Below are 17372 nucleotides of genomic sequence, written 5' to 3'. Positions count from 1 at the left end.
ACTAACAATATTTAAGAACTGTTCCGCAGAGGGATTTAGCTATAATTACACATTTTTTTTAAAATAACAAATTCGCAACAGAAGTTGATCTGTCGGATTCGAGCTGCAACAAACACTCGATAATCATTTCAAAAACAATTTCAATTGCCGACGCGTTTACCATCAAACCTTAAACTTCTCTAGACTTGGCTCATCGCCAGACCGCGTCTTCTCCAACAGTCTTGATGATCAGAATGTAATCTGATAATCGTCTATCATTTCATTGTCATTTCTGTAACCTCGCTGTCATTTTGATCATTTAAGCTAGGATCCCACCCCTCCATACCCCCCCCCCCCCCAGCCTTGTCCATCATGTTACCGTGGGTCATTTGTATCTTATACGCTCTGTACTGTAAAGCACTTTATTTCGATTTCAGCGCTCTGGAGCGCTTTTAATATGGTTTGCTTTGCTGGGTTTGCTTTTATTAAATCAGCTGACATGATTAAAGTCTTATAGAATATTCAACTGATTACAGAAGCAGTAAGAGTCCATGCATTATTATTATCCCCCCCCCCCCCCCCCCTTGTCGTCTCGTCTTCGCCATCGGCATCATGAATGTAACAACTGGTCGATGTGATCGCAAGAAAAATGTGGAGATCACGAGAAAACAAATACTAATACTAATACTAATACTAATAATAATAATAATAATAATAATAATAATAATAATGCATGGTCTCTTAGGGCTTCCGTAACTGAATGTTCAAATAATCGATGGTTGCAGTCCTACATTGGTTTAAAAGAAATTCATCTTTGTAACAACAAATTGGAGGACTTGCTCCCTTCCCAGACGAGCCCAGAACTGATCCTGGGAACGCAAACTTTCGGGCGGAGTGTGAAAACCCTTTACGCATGTGGTTAAACCTCAGTGGACAGCTCAATCGCACAGCAAGCACTGGACAAAACAGGGCACAGAACTGAAATTCAACACAAAATCATTGCTTCATTTTGACTGAAGCAATCAAAATGAGATCACAGGATTGACAGCATGAGGGGAAAAGCAACACAATGACTCAGCAATGATTGTGTGAGACCCATTTATGTAACACCGTCCCAGATACCAAGCTCCCAAAATAAAAATATCACACCCTGAAAATACAGCCAGGAAATCTAGCAGGTTAGAAGAAATTAATCAGTACGTAGACATGTGTTAGTGCCTTAAATAATCTCGAAAAGACAAGAGCATCATGGGACGTGCTCCATAAGCCTAATTGCTTTATTTAAATATCAAAGTAGATCAGGCCTCAGGTCTTTTTTTTTTTTTTTTGTGTCAACAAGCAAATGTAGGCAGAGTTTACAGTATAAATTAGCAGAAAGTTTAAATGATTACAAACAAACAAAAAAAAAAAGTTTTCCATTTTGTGATCCTTATATAATAATCATGGCAGTATGATTATTGTACATATTGACAAAGGATACGCATGCAGACATTCAACAAGTCCAACACAGGGATTGTACATAATCAGAACCAAAGACAGGGCGAGAGCGAGGGTGCGGGTGCGGGGGCGGTGACGAGCCAGCAACAAAACACAATAAAAGCCAAATAAACTGATAAGGAAGCGTTCATGCAGGTGCTCGACCATCACCAGACAGGAAGTGAGGCCACGTGGTCCCACGCGTTACACACAGCCGTATTCGTACCACAGCGATTGGCTGTCCTCTGAACTCAAGGGAGCCGATTGGTCGGGATTATTATCGCGGCCCCGCCCGTCTACCTTGCTGTCGCTGGGCTGATTGTGATTGGGATTGGGTTTGGGTTTGAGGGGCGGGCCGCTGATGTTACTAACGAGCGACGTATTGAGTGAGAGGAAAGCCTGGTTCCTGGTGCTGCTGGAAAACGCTGGCTCGCTAAAGATGGAGTCCAGGAAGACTGAATCTACGGTGAAGGAGGGGCCTAAGAACTCCTGCAGAGTGGACAGCTCAGAGTCGTCTGCGTTTGGGACGCGGCCGGTGCAGGGCACGCTGGCCGATTTGGGCAGGGGTTTTGAGTACTCACTGGATGCGGCCTGACCCTTCGAGGGCGACGGATCCACAGAGACGGGCTCGCGTGCGTCCTTGGCCAGCATGTCGTGGACGCTGGAGCGGCGCGTGCTGCCCTCGGCTGTAGAGATGACGCTGCTGGCACGAGGAAGTCCGGCGGAAGAGGACGAGGCGTCCAGGCGCTCGCACACAGAAGTCGCTTTTGCCTGAGCACTCAGGCCTAACCTGGGCTGACTCGGGCCCTTCACCCGAGTGCTCTCTGCCTTACGCAGACTCGGTCGGCCTGCTCGGGACTCGGTGGGCGTGGCCTTCCCGCTGGCAGACCTCAGGATGCCCCGCCCCTTGGTGCGCTCCTTCTGCACGGGATCGGACGCTCTGGACAGACGTGGAGATTCTGCGCTCAGATTGTCCCGGCTGCCAGACTGGAGGAAGCACAGAGCCGCAAATATATCAGAAATGAAAACGCGTACATTTGGAAATAAGATGTCTATCAGGTGAAGCGTGAGCACCTCGTTGGCGTGAGCGCTGCTCCTCCTCCTCTGGTTGTGTTGAGACGATCTCTGTACCGGGCTGCTCTCGCTCGACCAAACCTCGGCGTCCAGACTGAGGCTGAACTCTCCGCTGCTCTCGCTGTGCGGTCTGCTCACGCTGCCGTTCACCGCACCTGACACGCAGCACGACAGGAATCAACACACGCGGTGCAAAAGAGTGACACGACCTTACACCACACGGCGATGAAAAAAAAAAAAACCGCATACACAAGTCTAGACTTACCCCAAATGTAGTCAATCAGCCTAAGTGTGTTTTCTTTAGTTTTGCATTTCAGCTACGAGGCTAATGTACAGTGGTGCTTGAAAGTTTGTGAACCCTTTAGAGTTTTCTACGTTTCTGTATAAATATGACCAAAAACGTCATCACATTTTCACACGAGTCCTAAAAGTAGATGAAGGGAACCCGATTAAACAAATGAGACATTAATATTATACTTGGTCATTACTTTATTGAGGAAAATGACCCAATGTTACATAAGTATTTAGTTCTCCGGTGGACGTTCATCATCATCGATCATCATCCATCAGCCGTGTGCGCCAATTCCGCCTCCGAAGTGTGGACTGCAGGGCCGAAATGACACCAAACGCACCGATAAAGGTGATGATTCTGGTTTTCCAAGATGCCGTTCTAGTGTTTAGCTACATTGCGGTGTTTAAGTCATGTTTATAGACATCAACCTCATCAGGAAGTGTGAGTGATGTCACTTAGGAACTGCAGACTAAGCACGTCTTGGCTGATCGACTACATCACAAGTGGATTTTTCACCAGAATATGTTGAAGACGCCCAAAGGAAAAAAAACGCGAGCGTTTCCCTTCCCACGAAACCAAATCCATCAAACACCATTGATACAAGTTCTGACATAAACGCCAAAGTGCACTAGGACTCTTTTCTTCTTCGCAGCCATGGCAGCAGATTGACCGCGCAACCATATTTACCCACTGACAAAAAGGAGAACCCTTTTAGCAAGTACCCACTGATGGAGGATCTTAAAGAAGGTGAAAGGAAGAAGATGATAGATGAAGAACCCCAGTGAAAAGAGAAGCGTGAACATGGTGTCAACACCGGTCCGTTCTTCCAGAGTAGCACGATACGATACGATACGATACGAAGAGGGTTTGTACATGCACGTGACGGACTTACTACAGATTTTACAGGCGACTCTGCACCTGGAGGATAGAGCGGGATCTTGGGAAGAGAGCTGCAGTCCTGTCCAGTTACACACAAACAGCTCACTGTCACAACACACACACTCATCATCGCTAATTCCTGTCTCAGCTCCACGTCCAGCTCCACGTGTCAAAACCGGGCACACGCATGCCGCTCACAGATCGTTTGTCTGTAGCTAATTTTAAAATCAACACAAAAGTAATGGAAAAAAAAAAAAAAAAAAAAAGACGTGTCCTTCTCCAGACAGTCTCCCAGACACACACTCCTTTACCTTGGCTTCGAACTGCACTTTGCTCGTCTGAAGAGGTGGGAGTGACGTCCTCGCAGGAGACATTATCTGCAAAATAGAAAACGCTTTATCAAAAATATGATTAGTAAATAAAATTCATTTAAAAAAAAACAACATTTCATGGATTTGTTTATTACTTGAATTGGTTCATTTTTAAGGGGGGGGGTATTTGGTCATTTGAACAGGATGATCGGTGTAAATTGTTATTATTTTGTCTTCTGGGAAACACGTAAATATCTTCTCTTTAGACAAAATATGCAATATTATATGATCCTTCTTTTTTTTCCCATTAAGGTATATAAACTTAACTGATTTAATCGAATAAATGAATCTACAATACACAAGCACAGATCCCAGTAACCAACACCGACGACTCCACAAACAGTAGCTCTGACCTCAAAATGGAGTAAAGCGCAAAAACAGAGAGAGAAACCCGGGACAACAGAACAAACCCCACGCGTTAGGACAAAGACAGAAGACGTCCTCAGGAGCTCGAACCTTTGCTCTTGAGTTTGTGCTTGTTGCTGAGGGTGGTGTAGTTGATGGCTGTGGTGGAGTACGCGAGCTCCTTCATTCGCTGACTCCCACCTGCACACACCGGGTCTTCAGGAGCCTCCAGGTGATCGGTACTGCCACTCCACTGCCCAGCACCGGCCAGCGCCATGGACTGCAGAAGATCGTTCATGGCTGAGATGGAAACAGAAGCGTCATCAGCGCGTGCCGTAAGGAACCGGCGACCTTCTCGGCATGGACAGAGACATTCTCGGCATGCATCGACGCCGTGTTGACGTGACATGCTCAGAGCGGAAACGAAGCCTCGGATGGATGGATTGAAAGGAGAAAAAATGAAAATAGAAACACTCATACAGTCAGGGCGGGAAAAAAAAAAAAAAGAGCAAAGCGTGAAACAGCACCGTTTCGATTCCATCATGGTGGCTGGTGGTGAAGTAAAGGGCGGTGTTGTATCCATGCCGTTGATGCAGTGAGCACAGAGTTTCGGACGCTCACACCACGAGCAGAAATGACGTCGGAGTCTAATTATCTAACGACAGCGACGCACTTAACCACAAAGACTATCACTCTGTGAGCACAGCAAGGCATTCATCTAAGAATAAATAGAAATTCTGAACACATGAGAACAGACAGAGGTACTCAGGATGGTGTGATCAAGCTAAAGGAGAGAAACGAAAAGTCTAAAACACAGACAGGGACGACGGGAAGGACGGCGGGAGGGACGGCGGGAGGGACGACGAGAGGGACGGCGGGAGGGACGACGGGAAGGACGACGGGAGGGACGACAAGAGGGACGACGGGAAGGACGACGGGAAGGACGGCGGGAGGGACGACAAGAGGGACGGCGGGAGGGACGGCGGGAGGGACGACAAGAGGGACGACGGGAAGGACGACGGGAAGGACGGCGGGAGGGACGACAAGAGGGACGGCGGGAGGGACGGCGGGAGGTACGACGAGAGGGACGGCGGGAGTCAGTGATCTCGGGACTCTTACACATGGAGCGCCGGTAGATAGCCTTCACTTTGTCTTTGTCCTTGGACCTGTTCCTCATAAAGGGCAGCTTTTTCAGTGCTGAGACAGAGGAGGAACGACGGAGGTGGACAGAGGAGGGAGAGAACATAGTGATGTTAACACACACACACACACACACCAAACACACACACATTTATATTCCATAGAGTACAAACACACACACACACACACACACACACACACACACACACAGTGCATTCTGACACAATTACACATGTGAGACGGCAAAGACGAGGATTTCTGAAGAGTCACTGCGAGATAGCAAAACTGAACAAAAAACCAAACAGCAACAACAACAACAACAACAACAACAACAACAACACACAACACACAAAGATGATTATTAAAGGGTGCAATTCAGGTAGTGGGTCACTGGACGTTCTAGTTATTTCTGTCCTGCTTATTAACGGCATTAACGACCTTTATGTTGCACTGCACCTTTTAATAGAAACGTGCTGTAATGGTGATGACACGCCCTGAGAGGACGCTTCTGCTAAAACCCCTGCTAAAGCATACCATTGGAGGAACCTTGCACATTGCTGTGCTGTGCTCTCCTCCCTTTCAGCACAGAGAGTGAGAGAGAGAGAGAGAGAGAGAGAGAGAGAGAGAGAAGAAAACAAACAAACAAACAAACAAACAGGCAAATCAAGTGAAACCAAAAGTGAGCGGCAACCGTCACACAGCAAATCCAAACGTCTCGAGCAAACACGCACATCAAGACCTAGCTAGCAGCTTCTAGGAAATGCTCCGAGAGGAAAGACGGAACGTTCTGGAAACTCAGAAATACAGACACCTGGGAATCTTCACAGCTTTTCTTTTTAAAGAATGAAAAGGTATTAAAAGGTGGTGCGACCGTTACTAAGAGACCCGAAGCGCAGGACTATTTTCAGGTCACGCTTGTGAGGAAAAGCAGAAAATTAGGTACAAGCGCTGCTCAAATGAAACTCGAGCTCTGCGTATACGGGGAGGTGGATTAGCCGGAGCGCTGTAGGAAAGCTCGTACTCACTGCCGCTCCTCTTTTGACTCAGAGGGTCGTCGAGCGACCCGGAGCCCATGGACGAGCTGTCCTGACTGTCCTGAGGAGCCACCAGGAAGCCGTCGCTCGACTCGGAGCGGCAGGGCGTGAGGGTGAGGGAACGCATTCGCTCTCGACTCTTTGGCTTGATCAGTTTCTTCATCTTCAGCGTGATCCAGTTGCCCCTTCTGTCAGAAAAGAGCACAGAGCCTCGTCAATCCTCAAAGCAAAGAAAACGATCATTATTAGGAACCAACGTCCAGAAACACAAACCTCCTGGGGGGTGAGGGGTCGTAGAATTTGTACTGATCCATGATCTTCTCCTCCAACTTCTCCTTCTGTCTCCTCAACTCGTTGAGTTTGTCTCTGGAACAGAGAGAAAAAAGGAGGTTGAATTCTGGATTCGTCAGAAGGTGTCGATGAATTTTCTGACACACGGGGTTATCTTAATGTCGTTTCCATAGTAACCGCTCATTTACAGGGGCTGTCAATGTAGACGCTTCAAGGTGCGTAGAATGAACGGTTATAGGAGGACACAATTAGACCTTCCATTAACACTGAACGCAACCGTAAACGGATAAAAAAAAAATAAAAATCCATTACCGTGACGTGCCATTTGTTAATGGAATGAAAATTGGAACCGGTGGCAAATTTGCTGTGGTGTAAGACGAATTTAAAACACTTGGGGACAAGTAACCCATTGATTATTTTCCTATAACAGCATCCTCGTGTAGAAGTAGCTCCATAAGGAGCAGAGATGACCCACATGTACTGTCTCTGCTCGACGTGGAAGAGGTCTTTACTCTCCATGGTCTGCTCCAGCAGGGTTCGGTTCTGCAGCATCAGGGTCTGGATCTGGTCCAGCAGGTGTCGGTTCTCCTCCTCCAGATTCCCTTTCAGCTGGCTCAGCAACTACACACAGAGCAAATAAGGTTTTGGGTCGGACGAGAAGAGACAAGGTGCAGTGACACCACCGTCGTCGTGCGTTTTTCCGTAAATGTTACGTTCCTAAACATCAAGTAGGACAGATGCGTACTTTCCTAAGACAGCTCGGACAGAAAAGCACTCAAAATACGTTTCTATTAAAAAAAAAAAAAATCTTCGCACAAACGTCTCTATACACACATCCTTGGATATACGGTCCCCTCCGAAAGTATTGGAACGGCGAGGCCAGAGACACTGTGGTTTGAGATGAAAAGATGGAGATGAGACGAGAGTTTAGGGTTACAGATTGTATCTCCTGGTGTTTACATCTAAACAACTCAAAACAGACACTTTTGTATCAGATTACTCAATTTATCGGTGAGCAAAAGTATAGGAACAGAGAAGTCTTAATAACACTGGCATAACTGCATCAAGCCTGTGACTTGCTGACATCACCAGACAGTTGGTTTCTTCTTTTCTGAAGCTTTTCCAGGCTTTTATGGTTCAGGGTTTCTCCCTTCAGTCTCCTCTTCAGGAGGTGAAATGCTGCTCAGTTGGGCGAAGGTCTGGTGACTGACTCGGCCAGTCTAAAACCTCCCACATTCCCCCCCTGATAAAGTCCATTACTGAGTCGGCGGTATGTTTTGGGATCATTATCCTTCTGTATCATGAAGTTCCTCCCGATTAATTTAGATGCGTTTCTCTGTAAACTGGCGCGCGATGTTCCCGTAAACTTCGGAATTCATTCACGGCATTCCAAACGGTTGTATCGGCTATTCCCGGTGTTTACGCGATGCCCGTGATTGATTTTCTCTCTTTTCTCAGCTTCAAAATGACTTGCTCTATGATCTTCATGTTGGTTTATACTTTGTAACAAAAAAAAAAACAAAAACATGCAGTCTTCACAGGTGAAACTGAAGGCTAAAACCGAGAGTAGCTGTTCAGAGCTGTTTATCGTTCAAACACTCGATCTAACGCGACACGCCCGTCAGTCTTGACACGTTCCGACGCGCTTTTTGGTCGCCTACAGATTGGGCGATGCAAGATGTGCTACGCTCTACATCGTTTAACACGTCTACATATACACACACCAGGAAATAAAATAAAAAATTCGAACCTCTCGTCTCATGTTCATCGTTTGATCTCAAACTCGACATGTATTCAGTCGACAGCAAAAAAAAAAAAAATGAATCGGTCTTGCCGTTCCGATATTTTCGGAGGGGACTGTATAACAAGAACAAAATGAGCACAGACCCTCATTTTTTTTTTTTGTAGAAAGATTTTTTGGAGTACAGATACTCCATAAAATCCGTTACGCTGTCAGTATTTATCAAGAGAACGCGGTCGCTAGGAAAGGTGGTGTGCTGAGCAAACAAACAAACAAACAAACAAACAAACAAACAAGTACGCAGTGCTGCTTTGCCAAAAACAGATAGTTGTCTGGTTTAGTTACGGTCAGCAAGACCATGTTCTTCGGTCCATTTGAAAGCCGTAGCGTTTGATGATAAAGTTACGAGCATGCTAGCAGTCCTAGGAAGTCTTTTTCTGGTTAAAAAGACTTAAACACGACACGTTCCCAGTACGGTTCCTGCGGCGTGATTTATGGGGACACCAGAAGCAGAAGGAAGCAAAATACAGCCCAGATTTTATGGAGTTGAAGCTGCACACGAAAGAGGAGGAGAACCACTGGGGTAAGGAAGGGTTAGAAGGTAACAGACGGAAACGCAGTGAGGTAATCATACACTATGAACTATAGCACAGTCTCACATGTCCACGCTGGAGGCTGTGATGAGCTCCTGCATTCCTGAGGACGAGACTCGACCTCCCTCGGGGAGAAATAAATCACGCTGCGAGACAAAGAGACGTCTCTCTGCCGTACAGCCGGCTTCAATTTGACATTCAAGCAGCAGACTAACGGCGTCACGACGACGGATTTTCTCTCAGGGGTGTCGGCCGTGAAATCGGAGACGCCCGTTAGAAAGTGAAAACGGCCGCGGGTAATTATCCGAGCGTGCGCGAATGCACGCGGGAACGTACCTCGCACTGGTTGGTGAGTTTGGTGGAGGTGATATCCAGCTGTTGGTACTGCTCCTTCAGCTTGGAGAACTCGGCCTCCAGGCGCGTCTGCTCCAGTTTAGCGGCGTTCAGCTGGCTCTTCAGGTTCTTGTGGTCGGCCTGCAGGCCCTCGTTATCTCTCAGCAGCTGCTGGTATGTAGTGTTCAACCTCGAGGAAGAAAGAATGGAGGAAAAATAAGATATGTCACAAACCTTGGCATGAGAGCAGGGAGCGTACTAACCACCTTTATTTGATCATATATAAAAGAAATGACCTTGATAAAAGTCCACAAGTTCTAGCCACATGGTGTCTAGCGGTCACATGATCAACATTTTTCACTAGAATTCGATAGCTTAATGTAATCGATAAAAATTCAGGTCCTTTCGCAAATAGATTTCTGATTTAAAAACCAAATCCCACACATAACTGACGTGATGTTATTAAAGGTTTTACGCATAATTAGCCATGTTGTTTTCTTTTTAGAAAAAAAAAATTAAAAATTTCAAAAAAATGAAAGCCGCTGTAACTGAAGGGCTGGCGCTGACGGAATCCACCCACTTGTCGTTTTCTTCCTTCAGTTTATGATACTCGGCCGCTGTGGCCTGGTGCCTCTGGTTCTCCGACAGCATCTTCTCCTGCTCGGCCTTCAAAACCTTCTCCAGCTCCTCCAGCTGTGCCTTCTGCTTCAGCAGCTGGTTATACCTGCGCACACCACACAGAAGGTTCGTAGAAGGACGTATAACAATGTCCTTCAGGTGATCCAAATACTTTGGGACATATTTCTATATGCTGTTGTGTATTATTTTATGCAATAAACCGAGAAAACCAGTATATTTTCTCTATAATCTTCTCTCCGGTGTTCTCACCTGTCCTCCAGGTCTCGGTGCTGCACTTCCAGGCTCTTGTGTGCGCTCTTCAGACCCCCGTGTTTGCCGATCAGGGCCTCGTACTCGGCTGCCTGGCGCTCGTGCAGAGCCGCGAGCTTCTCGTGATCCCTCAGTAGCAGCTCGTAGGTGGATCGGAGGTCCTCGCGCTCCCGTACGGCGCCGTCTCGCTCGCTTTCGGCGCTGCACTGCTGACTCTGCAGCTGAGCGTTCTGGCCGACGAGCGCCGCGCTCTGAGAGTTCAGTGTCGAGTTCTCCACCTGAGGAGAGGTCAGAAGAAAAAACAAAAAACGTCAAGATGTGTCAGGATAAACACACACACACTTGTTTGTGGTTCCAGTTTGATCATTGTTGACTCCTGCTCAAAAATGGCATCAGGACCTACTGGTACTTGAGGGCGGAGCTAGCAGCACCGTTTGCTGCTGATTGGTTACACAAACACGGAGTTTTTAGCGACAGAAATATTCAGTGAATCGTCCCGTAACAACAAATTCTTTGGTAAAAATTCTTTGAAAACAACGTCATCAACAAAAAAAAAATATCACAGTAAATTATTCTGTATCTACTAGCAGTGAAATGAATATAAGTCTGGTCCAGGAACCCCGAGCCTGCTGTAGGTCAAACCATCTGTGACTTAATCCGATTTATTTATTTTTTTAATAATAATTTTTAAAAAAAAGGACGCTTTTATTCGTGCGAGGACCTCGGAAACGATCCGTCCACACATCTGGAGCTGAGGCCAGGGTTTCGACTGACCCACATCAGACTTAATCTGCTGTCTGATCTCAATCCTGTAGAAACCATGCCAGGTCCTCTTCATTTTAAATCCGTTCTACATTTCTAGGTTTAATCCAAGCGGTTATTTCACACAGCCCAGTTTTACACATTTCTACACAACTCGGATTTATTCATTGAATGGTTTAATGAAGGATTTATTTATTTATTTCTCCAATGTCGATATCATGCACATTTTGGGGATAATTCAGAGTTATATTTCTGATTAAAAAAAAATATTTACATAATCCTACATAGAATACACATATGGTTAAATTCATCATTTTAAAGCGAGTTTTTTAAAAAAAAAATATATATATATATATATATATATTACATAATATATATATATATAAATTATATATATATATATATATATATATATTACAGATTGGATGGATTTACTTCCAAAGGTCCAATATACATAATAAAGTATTTAAAGAAAAACCTCCAGAGTGTATGCGTCGTGTTTGGGTTGGATTAGAACAGAGAGACATGGCAACGTGGCTGTAGTGTTTAGTGACCTGTAGTTTAGCGTTCTGAGTCTGCAGTGTGGTGTTGTTCTCCTGCAGCGAGGCGGCCTGTCTCTGCAGAGCGAGGATCTGAGCCTGGAGGTTACTGCTCTGAGTCTCCAGCTGCTTCAGCTGCGTACGCAGCGCCTGCTTCTCCGCCTGAAGAGTGGCATTCTGGGAAAACACACGAAATCGCTCGTCTTTACATGCTTTGAAATGATCCCTACTTAAAGTACTTTACTTAAAGTAAAGGAAGCGCTCGGACATGGTGTTCGTTATTTAGCTGATAAATTCCTCAGTAGGGTGCATTATAATATTAGGGACAGATAGATTAACAGTGACGTCTCTTTCAGATCCACTCCCCCGTAACGCGTGCCGTCTAGAAGGTCCTTATTGGTTTTACTGAAGCCCGTATAACGCGAGGTGAGCTCAAAAATCACTGACCGCACCTTTAATTTCATCAACAGGATGTACGCTGTATGTATCTGTGCTCCAGCAGTAGTCACTTACGTTCCTCTCCACCTCTATGAGTCGGTCTTTGACCTTCAGCAGCTCTCGAGTGGCCTCGTGACTCTCCTTCTCCCACTTGCTGGTGCTCTGCGAGCCTTCCCCTCCTCTCGAGGGCGAGCTGTGCACCATGCGCTCTTCCTCCTCCCTCTGACGAAGAGCTTCGTAGTTCTTCTTCACCTGAAGGAGGTGGAGAAGGTTCAGGTCGGACTCACCACACAAAGCTTTTGGATTTATCACTGAAATGAACGACACATTGGCATGAAACTGTATTTGATGTGTGTTTGAAGTGACAGTCGAGGAGTCCGCACTGTTTTGAGTTCCTGCCGGAGCTGCTGGTTAAGGTTGGAGGACTCTTGCAGTCTGGCCTCCAGGGCGGCGATCTTCTCCTCTTTAATCTCCAGCGAGGACTTCAATGTGGACTCCAGCTTCGACTCCAGGAGCTTGAACCTGAAAGACACAACACAGAGATTTTCTGTTTTTTACTGGACGTGAAAAGAAACTTCATCACAATTACGTTTTTTTCAGGCTCCGCCCTCTTTTCCTGTGTACATACCGACAGTGTGTCGCGATGAGGATCGCCGTGAGCCGTATTCATATATTATTAAAGCGTAATTATGTGACGCTCTGGGATGTGAGTGACGAGCGTGCCTCCATCGTGCTCAATACTGACTGAAGAGAACGACTGAAGCCTCGTACCAGATCGTCTCTGATTGGCTGACGCACGGTCATATCAGAGTACGTGACCTTTTTAATAAGGTGAGGGCGCTCGGCATCATTAGCGCTGCGTTCTCGTTGTAATCAGTGGAGCGTTTTTGACGGATACCGAAACTGCGAGCCGGTGCAAGCCGTACGGCGAAAACGTCGCGAGAGCCGCGCCGTTTAGAAACCATTTCCTGTTTAACGCTAATCAATGTGAAATCCTGTAGGAGATTTGAAGTCACAGGAACCCAATCGAGGTGAAAATCTTGGACATGCTGATGTGTGTGTGTGTGTATTGTGCACCTGTTCACCAGCTGTGTGTATGTCTCACCTCGCAGCAGAGCACTGTTCATCGTGCAGCAGCCCTTCTTTATTCAGCCCCATCTTCTCCAGCTCGTGAGTCAGTTTTTCCAGGTCGTTGTTCGTCTGCTGACTCTTTAGTTTCTCGCTCACCAGCTCCTGAATCACAAAACGTCATCACGGGATAAATACGAGGTCATCCTCGAGCAGAAATCATGGCATCAGAGTTAAAAGATGCATACTGAATACTAGAAGGATAGAAATGCTGAATACTAGAACTGAATACTGAATACTAGAAGGATAGAAATGCAGGTTTTTCCCCCCAGCACACCTCATACCTCTCTCAGCGTGACCAGTGTCTTCTTGTCGATCGTGGCCTGCTTCACCAGCTCCTTGTTGTCCCTCTCGAGATCTTTGACGCGGTTATAGGAGTCGCTCAGGGTGCTCACTTCCTTGCTCAGCGCGCGGTTTTCCTTCTCCAACTGCGATATTCTCTGACTGTCCTCATCCAGTTTGGAGTCTCTGATCTCAGCCTGCTGCCTCAGCCGCTTGTTCTCCTTCTCCAGCTGCTTCTTGTCTTTCTCCAGCTGCGAGCTCTCCTGCTCCAGCACTTTGTTCTCCTGTTCCAGCTGCTCCAGACGCTTGCTGGAGATCTTCAGCTCTTCCAGGTTCCTCTGCAGGCTCTGGTTCTCGCTCTCCAGGTCCCGGAGCTCTCCTTCCAGCTGTTGGATTTTACGCCCGCTGTTCTCCAGGGACTTCTGGAGCCGCTGGTTCTCCGAGTCCAGACCTTGGTAGCTGAGCTCCAGGCGTTCGGTTTTCTTGGACGAAGCTTTTAGCAGCTCTAGGTTTCTCTGCATCTGATTCTTCTCGCTCTCCAGCTCTCGGTTCTCCTGCTCCAGACGAGCGGCTTTGGCTCCTGCGGACCTCAGAGTCTCGGCCGTACGCCGCAGTTCCAGGTTCTCCTCGTCCAGCTGGGCGTTCTCCTTCTCTAATGCCTCCAACTGCAGGGACGCGTTCCTCAGCCCATCAATCTTCTTCTTCAACCTTCTGCTCTCCGCCTCCAGCTCAGCGTTCTCCCTTTCCAAGGCGTCCACCTTCTCACAGGTGATCCCAAGGCTCGCCACACGTTTCTGCAGACCCTCGTTCTCACGCTCCAGGCGCTGGACCTCCGTCTCGAGCTCCTCCGCCTTCTCGCCTTTCTCCTTGTAGCACTCCAGGTCTTTGCGGAGCTGCTTGCGCTCGAACTCGAGCTTGTTCAGCTTGCCGCTGGTCTCTTTGATGGACTCGTGGAGGACGCGGTTCTCCTTCTCGACATCTTTGACCCTGGCTTCGGCGCTGACCTGAGAGCGCTGCCTGAGGGACGTGATGGTCCGGTTCAAGTGCTCGTTCTCCTGCTCCAACCCCTTCACCTGAGCATTAATAAACACATTCGGAAAAAGAAAACAGCGTTCACATTCTTTAAGGAAATACTTTCACGGGATTGTTTTTTTTTTTTTTCCAATTGCTCCTCATGCTATCCAAAATGAACATCAAAGAGCCAGGTGGAATTTCAAGGAACGTGCAGTACAGTACAGTAAATAAATTCCAAATCACACAGGAATCAAACAGGAATTCCAGCTATGCTAGCTCCTTTGCTAGGTCTCATTTGCAAAGAAATCTAGTCAGAGCCTTTTGGAAACCCAAAAGTCAAATAACCTCACGCGTTTATCTACCCGTCTTCCTCCAACTGTGATGGGAACTAGATATATAGTATACACACTGTATATGAAATACTACCTGTAAGGAAAAGGTCACGTCCGTGCGTACCTGTCTCTCCGAGTTCTCCCTCAGAGTCTCCAGGGTTTTCTGCAGCTGAGCTTTCTCCTTCATCAGGTCTGAGCTCAGGTTCTCGGCACTGCGCAGACTCTCCCTGTCAGACTGCGCTTCGCTCTCCAGCTGTTCCAGCTGCACGGACACGCACACGGAGACATCGTCACTAACACGGACAGCCTTTTGTGTTACTCACATCTGCAGACAGGAGCGCAGCTGTGGGCTTACAGATTTCAGCCCTTCTTTCGAATAAAGAGGGGGTGAATCCGACAGGGATAATTAACACCTCTGCACCCTTTTCGCGCGCGCTCGTTTGTTCGGGACGGGACAGGGAGTGGCTGAGCGTGTCTGCATTGTCACTCCAGCACAGAAACGGCGGCACTTAAACACGGCTCATTTTGGCCCTTTAAATAAACTTCGAACGCGTAATTACACGGCATCATGCGACAGGATGGAGCGAAATCGCGCGACAGGATGGAGCGAAATCGCATCACGCGTGTACGATCTCTGCGTAGAACCCGGTACTGTGAAAGCACGTTTTATTCTTTCTCTTCTACGCTCCGTTAAGCACCATGACTCATCTAACCTTCTGGCTGAGTCTCAGGTTCTCCTTTTCAGCCTTGAGGAGGCGTGCGCCGGCCTCGCCGCGACCCTTCAGCTCCTCCACGGTCTTCAGCAGCGCCTGGTTCTCCATCTCCAGCTTCAGGAGGCGGCTGGAGGCCAGCTCATTGACCTCGTGGCCCAGAGACTTCTGAGGAACTGTAGGGAAGAAAAAACAACAACAACAACAACAAGTATTAAAAACCGCCGAGTTTAATATCAAGCCAACTTTGCCGTCCACGAAACTCCTCACTTACGTTACCGAGAAACCGTAAAACGTCAAATTCCGTCCTGAGGATGTCGGAAAACTTACCGACACTTACTGTCCTATTTACATACAGTACATGTGTGCAGCGGCAGTTCTCCAGCACTACATTTAAAAATGAATAAATACATACATACATACATACATACATAAATAAATAAATAAAGGACGTGGTGGAGATCGTGATTGATCGGCCGCATTCTCGTACCCTCGGTGACTTCGGGTGTGGTTTTGGAAAGCTGCTCCAGCTCCCATCCGAGGTGCAGGGACTCGTCCATGCTCTGCTTCTGAGCCATCTCCAGCGCCAGGTTCTCCTCCAGCAGCTCCTCTATACGCTTCCTGTCCATGTCTCGCTCCTAACACGAACACAAAAGCATTCCCATTCAAAGCGATCCCTTTCCTTTAGAGCAGTCATACCATAGCCTTGACCTCGTTAACCTCGTACCATCTCCATGTCGTGGATTTTGGCTTTGAACTGCAGGTTCTCCTTCTCGAGCTCGTGCAGTTTGTCCGAGCGAGCCCTGGAGCCTTCTAGCTGGTCCTCCAACATGCTCTTCGTCTCCAGCAGGATCTGATTGTCCTCTTTAAGCTCCTGCGTGGCGTATTACGCGCGTGTTAAGAATTTCAGACGGTCTAGATCAGTGTAAACGAATCGTGGTGTTTATCGTACCTCGACCCGGGCTTTGTAAAACTCGATGTCGTGGAGCTTTTCTTTATAACGGCCCACTTCGCTCTCCAGCTTGTCCACTCGGATGGCCTTCTCTCTCAGAGCGTCCAGCTCATCGCGGTAGGCCCTCGCCGAGCGCGCGTCTGACAGCAACTGAAGGTTCTGAATGCAACACACACACTCAGACACTGCCTCGTGCGTAGTAAGGTTAGAGCGAGCACAAAGCTGCACAGCGAAAACATTCCACAAATTCTGTTTCCTTAGAACTGGGTTAGTTCTCACTCGTCACAAATTTCAAGTATATTCATGAACCCATTAGCATCGTTTGGTATCTCGATTTTCTTAGCGGATGTTTGCGAACGACGGCCCGCCTGCATTTTAAACGATTTACTACACACGTCTAGTGCGAATCTTCGAAACCCTGAGCAAAAAAAATATAGCTGCTACTTCGACCAAGAAAAATATCACTCACAGAGCACGGGAGTGACGATCTCACTGATTTAACGAGCGTATCGCATGCAGCCGTATTGAACGTTCGTAAGATCTACAGACATTCGCGTGTTATATTTACTAAGCCAGCGCAAGAAAAGGAACGCTCCGTGCTCTTTGGTGTACGATAAGCTTTACGCTCGTGAAAATACTACGTGATCTAGGTCGGGCGTAGCAGTCGGGATGACAGACGCTCTTTCCGTCCAGACTGCCCGGAGTTTCATCAGCGATTCATCAAATCATCATTACGCGTGTAAATATAAAGAATTACGGGTTTAAACCTCATTATTGAC

The 17372-nt window shown here is 47.2% G+C and overlaps 1 protein-coding gene across 3 annotated transcripts in view; it reads right to left on the bottom strand.

Moving 5' to 3' along the window:
- LOC128604311 (girdin-like) overlaps nt 1-17372 on the bottom strand; it is a 55000-nt gene that overhangs the window by 2938 nt on the left and 34690 nt on the right. For 2 of the 3 annotated variants that reach the window (XM_053619354.1, XM_053619355.1), the window contains exons 10-30: nt 16594-16752; nt 16369-16515; nt 16132-16279; nt 15645-15817; nt 15056-15193; nt 13588-14658; nt 13281-13408; nt 12559-12697; nt 12251-12427; nt 11753-11914; nt 10437-10714; nt 10129-10272; nt 9552-9738; nt 7357-7502; nt 6864-6956; nt 6582-6778; nt 5536-5613; nt 4528-4716; nt 4012-4077; nt 2530-2684; nt 2037-2442 (exon numbers count right to left, since the gene is read on the bottom strand). In XM_053619354.1, the coding sequence (XP_053475329.1) occupies nt 2037-2442; nt 2530-2684; nt 4012-4077; nt 4528-4716; nt 5536-5613; nt 6582-6778; nt 6864-6956; nt 7357-7502; nt 9552-9738; nt 10129-10272; nt 10437-10714; nt 11753-11914; nt 12251-12427; nt 12559-12697; nt 13281-13408; nt 13588-14658; nt 15056-15193; nt 15645-15817; nt 16132-16279; nt 16369-16515; nt 16594-16752 (4381 nt within the window). Of the gene's footprint in view, nt 1-674; nt 2443-2529; nt 2685-4011; nt 4078-4527; nt 4717-5535; nt 5614-6581; nt 6779-6863; nt 6957-7356; nt 7503-9551; nt 9739-10128; nt 10273-10436; nt 10715-11752; nt 11915-12250; nt 12428-12558; nt 12698-13280; nt 13409-13587; nt 14659-15055; nt 15194-15644; nt 15818-16131; nt 16280-16368; nt 16516-16593; nt 16753-17372 lie in introns of those variants that run through there. The other variant, XM_053619353.1, reaches the window with a different exon arrangement.

Source organism: Ictalurus furcatus, chromosome 29 (genome assembly GCF_023375685.1).
Source record: "Ictalurus furcatus strain D&B chromosome 29, Billie_1.0, whole genome shotgun sequence".
In the NCBI taxonomy this organism is placed as follows: domain Eukaryota; kingdom Metazoa; phylum Chordata; class Actinopteri; order Siluriformes; family Ictaluridae; genus Ictalurus; species Ictalurus furcatus.
Note: the sequence above shows the minus strand (reverse complement) of the source record. Positions and strands in the feature narration are given on the sequence as shown.